The sequence below is a fragment of the Capra hircus genome, chromosome 23 (assembly GCF_001704415.2).
Source record: "Capra hircus breed San Clemente chromosome 23, ASM170441v1, whole genome shotgun sequence".
Classification (NCBI taxonomy): Eukaryota; Metazoa; Chordata; class Mammalia; order Artiodactyla; family Bovidae; genus Capra; species Capra hircus.
Genome location: NC_030830.1, coordinates 32,291,287 through 32,303,887, shown reverse-complemented (window position 1 = coordinate 32,303,887; position 12,601 = coordinate 32,291,287). Strand labels below are relative to the sequence as shown.

The 12,601-nt window shown below is 45.9% G+C and overlaps 1 protein-coding gene across 2 annotated transcripts; it reads left to right on the top strand.

The window, feature by feature from the left end:
* RPL7L1 (ribosomal protein L7 like 1) lies at positions 5,369 to 11,976 on the top strand. Of its 2 annotated transcripts, none has more exons than XM_005696317.3 (7): positions 5,369 to 5,712; positions 6,320 to 6,428; positions 7,453 to 7,616; positions 9,090 to 9,227; positions 9,718 to 9,827; positions 9,962 to 10,176; positions 10,583 to 11,976. In XM_005696317.3, the coding sequence occupies exons 1-6, from the start codon at positions 5,699 to 5,701 to the stop codon at positions 10,168 to 10,170; spliced, it is 744 nt and encodes a 247-aa protein (XP_005696374.2). In that variant the 5' UTR covers positions 5,369 to 5,698; the 3' UTR covers positions 10,171 to 10,176; positions 10,583 to 11,976. The 2 variants fall into 2 exon arrangements, with proteins under 2 accessions (XP_005696374.2, XP_017894671.1); XM_018039182.1 differs by having other exon boundaries at positions 5,591 to 5,712; positions 7,456 to 7,616.

Below are 12,601 nucleotides of genomic sequence, written 5' to 3'. Positions count from 1 at the left end.
TGCTAAACCCTGGGCATCTACAGGTCACTCAGGTGTGATGTCTGTGCTCAAGGAGCTCAGTCTAGAGAGGAAACAAGTCCATAAATAGCTACATTCCAAGAGAAAAGAAACTTGGGGCTAAAATTTTTCCGGATCTCCACTTGGTAGAGAGCCACGATCTATATTCCCGTGCCCCTCTTATTTCCATGGTTCATAGTGCAATTTCCTGAGGTACGTTTGAGAAAAAATAAGTATGATACTTTGTGCATGAATGAAGATAGAGGAATTTTATAGCGTTAACTATATGGAGAAATCTGGTGCAGCAGACACAAACTGCAGGAGCACCTTTGCAGTATCAAGTGGATTCTAAAGGATACATACAGGCTAAAGTGAATAGCCTGTTGCGCTGGAGCACACACAGGCCTTCATGAGTCCCGGATCTATATTCATTGTAGGCATGTGCTGGAGCAAATCACGTGTGAAGGTCAAGGAAAGCGGTACAATGGGAGGTGGGAGCGGGTGGGCACGGAAAGTGTCTTTAGCAGCAGAACCTGGGAACGGGCCCCAGGACTTCACCTAAACTCTCATCAGACAGCTTCGTGCAAGTTACTCTCATCCTTTGCTTCCTTGCCTATCAACTGGGAAGACTTGTCCTGATTCTCCACTTTTTAAGGTGTAAAATGAAGTCTTAAAGGAATGTGGAAGGTAGGAAAAGCTAAAGTTCCATTATCCCCTAAATAATTGACAAGAGGTCTGGGTGGTTCTGTTTTGCATTCGGTCTTGCCTGCAGCATGCTCTCTGCCCACGCCTTCAGCTCTCCTGAGAGCTGCCTCCACCAGCTCTCTCCTTTTCCCCTTTCACTTTTGCCCCCTTTGCTCGTTTATTAGGACCTAAAGCTGCTGTCCATGTTGTCTTTCCCAACTCCAGGCTCACCTGGTTGCTCTCTCCCACCGGCCGCCTGGGGGCCCCATGGCACTCTCTGAGGAGGCAACCAGGAAATCCTGAAACAGAAGTCGACTGCAAGAAGGGTCCTAATTCAAGAAAGAGGTTTGGGGCGGACAGGAAATTGCAAGTTGGGCCCACTTTTGGGTGTGTGGGGTGTGATGCTTTTGCCTTACTGAGAAGGCATGGATTCCAAATAATCCCAAAATGCAGATATATGTTAGGAAAGGAATCCTAGAGCCAATTCAGAGAACCACAGAACATTGGCTCTGAATTTTTTTTATCATGGATCCTTGTTCCCCCATTGGGGATCTAATCGGTGCCCCTGCATTGGCGTCTTAACCACTGGACCACCAAGGAAGTCCCTAGCAAGGAGTGCTAAAAAACAAGCAAACAAACAGACATACAGTCAAGTGGTTTCTAAAACAGGCAAATCGCAAGAACCTAAGAGAGCGCTTTCTTAAGTGACAAACAAAGGGCGCACCACAAAGAGTCAGTCTTTCTGCTATTCCAGGCCCTACTCCCATTTCCCCAAAATAACCTCTGCCAGCACTTTCCTATGTGTGTGTGAGTTGTGTGTGGGGTGCTCAGTCGTGTCCAACGCTGCAACCCCATGGACTGTAGCCCACCAGGCTCCTCTGTCCATGAGGGTCCTCCAGGCCAGAATACTGGAGCAGGTTGCCATGTACCCCTCCAGGGGATCTTCCCAACCCAGGTCTCCCGCATTGTAGGCAGATTCTTTACTGTCTGAGCCACCAGGGCAGCTCACACTTTCCTATATATCCTTTGTATTCTATTCTGTATCTTGATTTTTCAAACGTAGCCAAATGTCTGGGAGTTTTATAGTTAGGATTCATTTGTTTTATGTAACAGAAACCCATCTGGTCAGTTAACGGCATAAAGTTTTATAGGAAGGATAAAGATTAAAGGGAAGATTGAAGAGCTTGAAGACTTAAGGGAATTTTCTGCTAATCCAGTAGTTAGTACCCTGTGCTTCCATTGCAGGGGCCATGGGTTTGATCCCTGGTCAGGGAACTAAAATATCTCAAACCAAACAGCATGGCCAATAAATAAATAAAAATTAAAATTCTAAACTTAATCAGCAAAAAATCAATTAAAGTATTTGGGGGTCAAATTCCAAAAACAAAGAACTTGAAGACTTGAGAAAGACAGGAATAAGAAAACTCCAGGAGGCCTTCCTTAGGAGGTAGAAATCCTTAAAAGTCTTGCCCTGGACTAATTCTGTTTCTTCCACTGTCACTCCGTTGAAGATTCAAAATCTGGAGGAGAGAAGGTTAGGGTCTTATGGGCAGGTGGGAGTTGAAAAGATGTTCCAGAGACCCCTTCAACGGATGTATTGGGAGGTCAAGTGTGTTTGGATTTGACGCCCCACCCTCCAAAGACTGTACACAGTGCAGGAGAGCTCACTCAGCCCACAAGAGAAGAGGGGACAGAGGTCAGCAGGCCAAAACAGAAAAAATACCACTGAGATTTCAGGACATAAAGACCTACCTCATTGCATATATCAATAATTGCATAGTCTTCCATAAATTGTTCTAACCATTCCCTAATGATGGACAACTGAAATGGTCGAAAAAAAAAAAGAGAACTGAGGCCTATGCGGTCTGGCTGTAAAGAATCAGATTCTAGAGGCCGTATATGGCCATGCGCCATTCTCATTCAGGAACCTGTTTCAAGTAAAAAATCTATCTTGCCCAGAGCTCAGGGCATATATTCACTTCACTATAAACATGTAGTTAGTGACCATCTGGGCCTTGAGAAGTACTCCATCCCTTTCTCTCTGGATCAGTCTGGTGGAATGACGGCTTTGGGCCTGAGAATACGTGTTCTGCTAGCGCCACCTGCTGGCCCTGGAGAGCCTCTCCTGACTGCTGGCCTCCAAGTCTCAGCCAGGAGCGTTACATGAAAGTGAAGAGGAGCTAAAAAGCCTCTTGATGAAAGTGAAAGAGGAGAGTGAAAAAGTTGGCTTAAAGCTCAACATTCACAAAACGAAGATCATGGCATCTGGTCCCATCACTTCATGGGAAATAGATGGGGAAACAGTAGAAACAGTGTCAGACTTTATTTTTGGGGGCTCCAAAACCACTGCAGATGGTGACTGCAGCCATGAAATTAAAAGACACTTACTCCTTGGAAGAAAAGTTACGACCAACCTAGATAGTATATTCAAAAGCAGAGACATTACTTTGCCGACTAAGGTCCGTCTAGTCAAGGCAATGGTTTTTCCTGTGGTCATGTATGGATGTGAGAGTTGGACTGTGAAGAAAGCTGAGCGCTGAAGAATTGATGAGTTTGAACTGCGGTGTTGGAGAAGACTCTTGAGGGTCCCTCGGACTGCAAGGAGATCCAACCAGTCCATTCTGAAGGAGATCAACCCTGGGATTTCTTTGGAAGGAATGATGCTGAAGCTGAAGCTCCAGTACTTTGGCCACCTCATGCGAAGAGCTGACTCATTGGAAAAGACTCTGATGCTGGGAGGGACTGGGTGCAGGAGGAGAAGGGGACGACCGAGGATGAGATGGCTGGATGGCATCACTGACTCGATGGATGTGAGTCTGAGTGAACTCCAGGAGATGGTGATGGACAGGGAGGCCTGGCGCGCTGCGATTCATGGGGTCGCAGAGTTGGACATGACTGAGCGACTGAACTGAACTGAACTGAACACCTCTGAAAGAACTTCTAGTACCACAGAACCTATCTTGTATGTGTAGAGGGGAACTTACAAAACATTTATTTTGTTTCTTGCTTACTATGTAATGGATGTTTCATAGTTTGCTGGCCTTTCTGTTTTTGCCTTTCCACAAAGTAAGACACATGGTGAGGTGCTGAAAGAGCGAGTTAAAATGAGCCTCACACCACAGTCTGTGATTCTGAAGACCATGTTGTCCTTCGACATTTATTCATCAGGTACTGAGCTCTGTGCATGGTACTTCATGGTTGAAGTATTAATAGTTACGTAGCACTTAACCAAAATGATGTTTTGAGCTTAGATGGTTAATAAGTCCCTGCAGGTGTCCATTGTTTTGAGAGGTGCTGTAGAAGATTCAGAGAAGTATGTGACAAGTTCTCATACTTCAGAGAACCCAATCTAGTCAGGGAAACAATAAGCCAAGCAATACAGGATAATATCTGTGGATATGCCTGCAAGTGTGTGCCTGCATGCCTGCTAAGTCGCTTCAGTCCTGTCCAGCTCTCTACAACCCTATGGACTTCAGCCCCCCAGGCTCCTCTGTCCATAGGGATTCTCCAGGCAAGAATACTGAAATAGGTTGCCATGCCTTCCTCTGGGGGATCTTTCCCAACCAGGGATCAAACCCGTGTCTCTTATGTCTCCTGCATTGGCGGGCGGGTTTTTTACCACCAGTGCTACCTGGGAAGCCCCCGTTCCTGTAAGTACTGTCAGATAATGACATTGTTTTAGATCTTAAGATAAATATATAAATATGTATATTTAAAAGATAAATATATGTACTATGCTAGACATGTGGCAATGCCTGGAGCATTTTTTTTTTTCTTTTTTGTCACAACTGAGGATGCTAGACACCCTATAATGCACAAGACAGCCGTCCCTGTCCTGTCAAAAGAATTTTCTGGCCCCAAATGCCAGGAGTGATGAGACTGAAAAACCTGTGCTGATGATCATTAGATCAGTGATGAGCAAAGCAGGTGTGATCTCTGCTCTCCTAGTATCATGGGCAAGAGATGTTAAAAATATAATTGCTTCCTGACAGAATTCAAGACAGAGACTACTCAAGAACCTTGGTTGTCAAAGTGTAGTTTTCAGAGCTGAAGCATCCGTATCACTTTGAAGCATGTTTAAAATGTAAAGTATTGATCCCCGCCCCTTCCTGAATAAAAAGCATGCATTTTAACAACATCCTCAGGTAACTCCGATGCACATTAATGCCTGAGACACGCTGCTCGTAAGGTTTCCAGAAAAGACAAGACATGCGTTTTCATTATTTTATGAAGACCAGGAAAGAAGGAAGCATGTTCCAGGCGGTAAGAGCTGTATGAGGGAAGGTCCTGAGATAGTAAGTTGGAATTTCTAGTTTTCGGTTCAGCACCAGTAACGATTAACATAGTGTTAAAAGTTCGCTTAGCGCCAGACTTTGTGCTAAGAGCTTTAGATGGAATGGTTCATATAACTCTCCTGAGACTAGTAATAAGGCAAGATCCATTATCTATCTATGGGAAAAAGAAACTCAGGGACACAGGGGTCAAAGAATTTGCTCAGGGATCCACTGACGGAGCCAGGCCGATGGAATCAGAGCTGCGTTTTCCCACCATCCTAAGTGGTTCTTATTCACCTTTACCCACAAGAGAGCGCCAAAGCTGTAGTCCCAACTCTCCCCACCCAGCCACGCAGACGCTTAGCGCAACGAGCGGAAGCCGGATGCCCAGCGCCCACACTCCACCGGAAGTCAGTGCATTGTGGGAAGCGTCTCTATGTTTATTTACATCCCCGCCTCCAGCGCTAAAGCGAGTACACTTGGAATGGAAAGGACTGGATTCTGAAGATGACACGGCTCCGAAAAGCTTCCAAGAAGTGCGAAGGAAGCTTTGTGTAACTTTTGGCGGGAATCAAGGCTAGCAAAACCTCAGCAGTTCACTACTGCCAAGACGGCCCGGGCCGCCCCGCCCGCCCCGCCTTGAGCTAGAGTAGACGTCTCTATGGTCGAGTAAACGTAGAGAGGCGTCTCTCGGCCCTGGGGGTTGGAACTGCGCATGAGTAAGTAGCTGCAGCGTTGGAAAAATGGCGGAGGAAGAGTAAGTGTTTGGGGATGTGTATCTCTGGCGTGGCTTCTTGAGCATCCGGTGCCATCCACAGTGTTTATTTCTCGCTGGCGGAAAATAAGGGTACTTGTGGACAGAAAGAAGAGAATAGGAAAGGCTCCAGATTACAGAGAGAGGAGTGAGGTGCCGTACGGCTTGGTGTGGGTGGGCGAAGGGGGCCGCCGCGGAGCTCGGGTCATCATCTCAAGGGGGCGAGGATTGACTTTCGGGCAGAGGGCTGAGAGCAGGCGGGGTTCCCCCAGCTGTGCTTAAGTGTTACCACTGTAGCTGGGTCTGCACGCGACCCAACTCCACGGGGCGGAATCTCATCGCTGATAGTCTATAAAGCTGTGGCATTAGAAGCTCCGTTGACGTGTATGAGGACTTAGTGGCTGTGGGGTTCGTGACTTATTAAGTCTTTGGGTCCTAGGAAATGTGAGGGGTCCATTTTGAGGGCTAGTGTTAGAAACCACAGATTTCGGAAGGGCCACAGCCCTTACGAATTTAAAGATAGTGTTTCCCTAGGCCCGGGATATCTTTTGGAAATCTGGTGCATATTTGTTTCTTAAATACTATTTCTGGTCTCCATTTTCTGTATCAGACCAAGAAGAAAGATCCCTTTGGTTCCAGAGAATCTCTTGAAAAAGAGGAAGGCTTATCAGGCCCTCAAAGCCACCCAGGCAAAACAGGCGCTTTTGCAAAGGAAGGAGGTAATGGTGGGAACCAGGTGGAGGGAATTAAGAGTTTGTGTTTGAGTTGTATCCAGCACGTGTTGAACTAGACTTGGTACCGATGGCCCCTTCCCCCATCGGTTGCGTTGTACCCGATATTGGTTTCTTGCCTTTGTTTAGCAAAAAATGTTATCAAACACTTTACACGGGCAAAGTACTGGATTTGAGTTGTTAAGGAAGAAAGTAATTGCAGAGTTCCGGATTCATACCAAGTAATTTGAGAGACCAGAATTTGTACCTGGAAGAAAGTTTTTAATGTACCAGTTTTGTACAATTTTTGCTATTTGCTACATGATTTTGGAGGCAGTTTATGATGCCTAACACAGTGTTAGGGTCCCTAAACACTTGATGTATTACTTGATGGTAAACATTGCTGCTGCTGCTAAGTCCCTTCAGTCCTGTTTGACTTTGTGCGACCCCATAGATGGCAGCCCACCAGGCTCCACAGTCCCTGGGATTCTCCAGGCAAGAACACTGGAGTGGGTTGCCATTTTCTTCTCCAGTGTGTGGAAGTGAAAAGTGAAAGTGAAGTCACTCAGTCCTGTCTGACTCTTAGCTACCCCAAGGACTGCAGCCTACCAGGCTTCTCCGTTCATGGGCTGACAGCATGTACATTGGTTTTTTCGTTTGTTTATAAGGGACTTTTCCCAATAGTTCCCAAGTTTTCTCAGCTTCACTTCTTTCTTGTCGATCTTGTTTTTTTATTATATAAGAATAGAGGGGCCATCCCTAGCATCCCAGTGGCTAAGAATCCTTGCTTCTATCCCAGGGGGCATGGGTTCAATCCCTGGTCAGGGAACTAAGATCCTGCATGCTGGAATGCAGCCAGAAAATAAGTAAAAATAAATTTAAAAAAGTAAAAACAGAGGATGTTTGTTTGTGCCCCTTTCCAGACCATAGGGGAAATAAGCTCTGTGAATAGTGACTAGTGAATTACTCTTGTGAAAAAAAAGGTGCATACAGAGGCAAAAAAAATGGTGATGATGGTCTGCCTTCTCTGTAGCAGAGGAAAGGAAAACAAATCAAGTTTAAGCGACTAGAATGGTTTGTACATGATTCCTGGCGGCAACTACGGGACAGAGTGCGACTCAGACGGCTAAAAGTGAAACCGCATGGCTTGGAAGTGCCAGACAAACATTCCTTGGCCTTTGTTGTACGCATTGAAAGGTAGGGAACTTGGTGGATTCCATGAGGCTGGGGAGACTGTTGGTTCAGCTTTAGACCCTTTTTAGGGAGATGAGATTTAAGCCCTAAAGGCAAGTTGTGCTAGGAATTCTGGGCTAAGTAAAACAGATTTTGTCTTCAAAATTAGGGAGACTGGAGGACTTCCCTGGAGATCCAGTGGTTAAGACTTCACCTTCCAGTGCAGGGGGTGTGGCTTTGATCAGTGGAACTAAGATCCCACCTGCCTTTGTAGCCAAAAAACCAAAACATAAAACAGAAGCAATACTGTAACAAATTCAATAAAGACATCTAGTAAAGTTAGCCACATGAAAAAAAAAAAAAAGATTCAGGAGATTAGGACTTTCCTGGTGGTCCAGTGGTTATGACTGTGCACTTCCATTCCAGGAGGATAGGTTTGATCCCTGGTGAGGGAACCAAGAATCCCACGTGCCACAAGGTGCAGCCAAAAAATATATAAATATATTAGGGAGACTGACATTAAGCAAACAAGCATGACAATACACTAACTGCTGTGAAGGCAAAGTGCTGGATGTTAGGACACGGGGGCCACAGTGTGATCTATAGTGGTTTAGGACGCTTGAAGCAGGAAGCTGTGGCCTGCCCACATGAAAAGTTTGGGGGGCAGCTTTCCAGGCAGAGATGCAGGAAGTTCAAGTGTAGGATCAGGGTGGTTTCTTAGGAACGGAACCAGGGTCCAGCAGATGGTGCATAGTCAGTGCTGGGGAGAGCTTTTTCACATTCAGCAATAACCTTACCCATTCCTACCGGCACATACAGCGTTAGCTCTCCCTTTCATACCCAGTCATCCAAGTCAGAAACGTGGGGTTTTGTTTTGTTTGGCTGCAACAGGTCTCAGTTTCAGCACACAGGATCTTCGATCTTCACTGTGGCATGTAAGAGCTAGTTCCCTGACCAGGGGTTAAACCTGGGCCTCTAGCATCAGGAGCACAGAGTCTTAGCCACTGGACCACCAGGGAAGTCCCAGAAACCTGTGGGTTTTAAGTATGTGTGAGCCTCCTATCCTTGCCCTTGCCCATAATCTCTTTTTTGCCTTTTATTTGTATTTTTAAAATTAGAGTGTAATTGGCTTTCATTGCCCATGATCTCTTTCCTGGCCTATCACATCAGCTGTCTAGCTAAACTTCCCAGACTTGGGTGTCACTTTTCTTGTTTCTGTTTTATATGCCCTCTTTGGTGGTTGTCAAATCTGGTTACGTCTCCTTAAAATCTTCTCTAGCTTTTAATACCCACAGGCACAAGTCCATTGTCCTTAGCTTGACACATACAGCCCTCCCCATTACAAGTCCAGGGACCATTCCTATCCCACGTAGCGTGGCAAGTGATCTGTTTACATGGCTGCTTCCCACTCAGTTGCACCTGCCCTCTGGGTGCCCATTAGTGGCACACAGTTCATGGTGCTTGCTGGGCAGAGCCTGACTTTGCTGTTCATTTCAGGATTAATGGGGTGAGTTCACTGGTGCAAAGGACCATTGCCAGACTTCGCCTGAATAAGATTTTCAGTGGTGTCTTTGTGAAAGTGACCCCTGAAACCATAAAGACGCTTCGTATCGTGGAACCTTATGTGACCTGGGGGTGAGTATGGTTTTTTGTGTGAATTCACATTACACGATACTGGAGAATGTTGAGAACATTGGGATACACAGGGTACTGTTCTCCAGCACTTATGTTGCTGAGTCAGGGGAACATTGTGCCAAACATTAAAACCCCAAAAAAGACTTGGATTTCATTTCAAAATTTTCAGACTCTTGAATAGGGTCACATAAGGCCAAAGTCCTAGATTATAACCCATGACTTTATTTTTGCTGGGAAATAAACATCTTTACCTGGCAGTCATTTGTATCTGTAAATTTTAGTTTCTAATTACATAGTTGGGGCTGTGTGGGTTTTTTCACCTCCTTTGGGTGTATGCTTCCCAAGTGTCCCAGCTGCAGTGTGTTGAGGACACTCGTGGGGACGGGGGTTGGGAGACTCCTTAGCCAGGCTACAGGACTGCGCTGCCAGCGTGGTGCAGCCTGCCAGGGGCGGGCGGTGCTGTGATTGACCTTCGTTCTGCCTCACATAGATTTCCAAATCTGAAGTCTGTTCGGGAACTCATCTTGAAACGTGGACAAGCGAAGGTCAAGAACAAGGTCATCCCTCTGACAGACAACACAGTTATTGAGGAGCACCTGGGTGAGTGAGCGTCTGAGGAGTCAGCAGAGAGGGCCCCCAGAACTTGGCAGAGTGCTGAGCGCTGGCATATCAGAGTCTCACAGTATGTGCTGGGAAAGTGCTAAACACAGGAATCTGAATCTTACGTTTCTTAGGAAAGTTTGATGTCATTTGCTTGGAAGACCTCATTCATGAAATTGCCTTCCCGGGGAAGAATTTCCTGGCGATCTCAAGGTTCCTATGCCCTTTCCAACTCTCAGTGGCCCGTCATGCTACCAAGAATAGAGTGGGCTTCCTCAAGGAAGTGGGCTCACCAGGCTATCGTGGTGAACGCATCAATCAGCTCATCCGGCAGCTGAACTAAACCCAGGTGAGGTGGGGCTGAAACTGCCCTTTGGTGGACTCTCAATGGGCCAGGCCTCACCCCCTAAAAGGTCATCTTGCATTTATAAGTGTATGAGAATAACTTTGGGTGGGAGGTGGCTGGTACTCACAAATTTAGTAGATGGAGATACTTGAAACAGTGAGTGCCTGGTTAGGACATGGGGCTGTGTGTATCTCAAGAGTTACAGGATAGAAAACACTTGAGTGACCAAAAAACCTTCTCTGTTGCTGTGTTCATTTTAGCTGGAGATGGAGAGAGAATAAAAAACTAATTTCAAAAAGGATATTCCTTCCTCTGTTGAAGGAATCTTAATTCTGGAAAGCTTTTATTGTTACGCTTAGGTTAGGGTTATGGTACATCTGTATTAATGGAGTTGTTTTTTCTTCCTCAGCGTACCTGAAAATAGTGCACTGGAAGCGTGTGGTGGTGTTTTATGGACTTGTCACTCAGTATCTTCAGGGAAGATTGTTTTCTGCTAGAATATATCTTCAGAAACTGGAGGAGAGAGCCAGGGGAAACACAGTGATGTTCCCAGCCTGCACTGCATCCCACCTCAGTTCCAAGGAAGAGTTCCTGTGGTGACCACCGTCCACCTCTGAAACCAGCAAAGGCTCATGCCACGGAGGAGGAAGTCCTTTTCTATCACGTCTCTCCTGGGCTGTACTGTTGGTGACTGAACACTTACCTATGAGTACAAGACAGCAGTGGACCAAGCCCGGGAGCCTGTTGAACCTGGGGTTTCCTGGGGCCTTGTTTTTGGAAGAACTTGAAGTTACAGTTGAGTTAAGTTAGAACTTAAAATTAAAATTGAAAGCACACAAAAACGGTACTTGGTTGTCTCTCCCGTGAGTTCATGTTCTAACTTCAGCGACAGCTTGGCAAGCTCTCAGGCTGGCTCTAGGTATATCCAGTGTCTTATCATTGCAGCTGGCTTAGTGCTTTTCTCTAGCTCAGGATTTTAACCTACTCCTGGATCTGTGAGAAGGTCCTTTTCCCAGAAAAACATACACTCCAGTTTTTTCTTGGAAGTTTAGGGTATTTGTAGATCCTTCTCAGGGACCCAGGGACCTTATGTGAAGAAGTCCTGTGCTATCAGTATTGGTCACACAGGCTCTGATCTTGCAGCCTCCTCTGGTTCTGTGCCCTGTTGGAAGACCAAAGCTTACCAGAGGTTTTTTTTTCTCCCTTTCAAGCCAAGTGGATGTTTCCTACAATATGGTAGAATGCTGAGCCCCTGTGCCATTAATCAGTCGATCTAAAAAGAAGTGGAAAACTATCCAAGCCAAATTTAAGAATCATAACTCAGAAAGAGCATCTCAGAAAGCTCTAAGAACTATTCTGATTAGAAGTGAAGACACAGTTACATAAATTTTTTTGAGAGGAAGGCTGTACATCAAATAACATTGACAGCTGATACAGTCCAGACCTGAGTGCCATGGGACCCCTTATCAAATGAAATGTTACCTCTAAGGGCTTGTCTTAGGAGAATATTGCTCTTTATGGTTGAGGGGAAATTTCTGCCAAAGAGGAAAGTTTGGTCAATGCATAATGTAGCTAGATACACAATGCACAGTGGCAGGAGAGAGAAGGCCAGAGACGATTTCTTGTTTTGGAGATTTCCTTAGTCTAGTGGCTAAAACTCTGCTTTCAATGCAGGGGCCAGGGTTCAGTCCCTAGTCAGGGAACTAGATCCCAAATGTCTTAAGTTCGCTTGCATGCTGCAAAGATGGAAGATCCCATGTAGAAGACCTGGCTTAGCCAAATAAGACACTTAAAAGTCTTGCCATAAGGTAGTACTTCACAGTTTCCCCCTGTTGATCTTTAATCTTTTGACAGAAAGTGTTAGGTGACCAAGTGTTTGGTCCCTCAAAGCAGGGATGGGTGCTTGCCTGCTTCAGGGCCATCAGGCCGCTTGATGCCAGGTCCTGATAGCCCGGTTCTCTCTTTGGGGGTTATGCTAGCAGAGTGTTGGTCAGGGACTGACGGTCAGTTCTAGATTGTCCAGTAAGGGACTTGAGCTAATTGTCCTTGCATGAACATTGTGTATGTACATTATTTTATAGAGAACTATAGATGTGATCCAGTTTCAAGCCATTCAAACATCTGAACTTCAGAGCAGAAATTTGCCTCTTCATGGGTCTTAAGATGAGGAAACAAGTACCATGGCCAAATGGTTCTATCACTGGAAAACAGAAACCAGTGTCCTGCACTGAAGGCAGACTGACAGCTTGCCAGGGACTGTTCTCGGGCTGCCTGTGAGTATCCTTGAGCCCAGGGGAAACGTGATTGTGCATCCCCCTAACCAACCTGGGGAGAGCTGAGGTCACAAAGTGTACCAAAAACTTACTGGGTCCTGGTAGGAAGTACCAGCCACTAATATAAAGGATTAGATATCGCAGAAAGAATCCAC

What these genes read in the sequence shown, in the direction of transcription:
- RPL7L1 (XM_005696317.3), top strand. An exon ending in TTTGTTGTACGCATTGAAAG is followed by an intron (nt 7,617 to 9,089) that starts GTAGGGAACTTG and finishes TGTTCATTTCAG; the next exon opens with GATTAATGGGGTGAGTTCAC. An exon ending in AGTTATTGAGGAGCACCTGG is followed by an intron (nt 9,828 to 9,961) that starts GTGAGTGAGCGT and finishes TACGTTTCTTAG; the next exon opens with GAAAGTTTGATGTCATTTGC.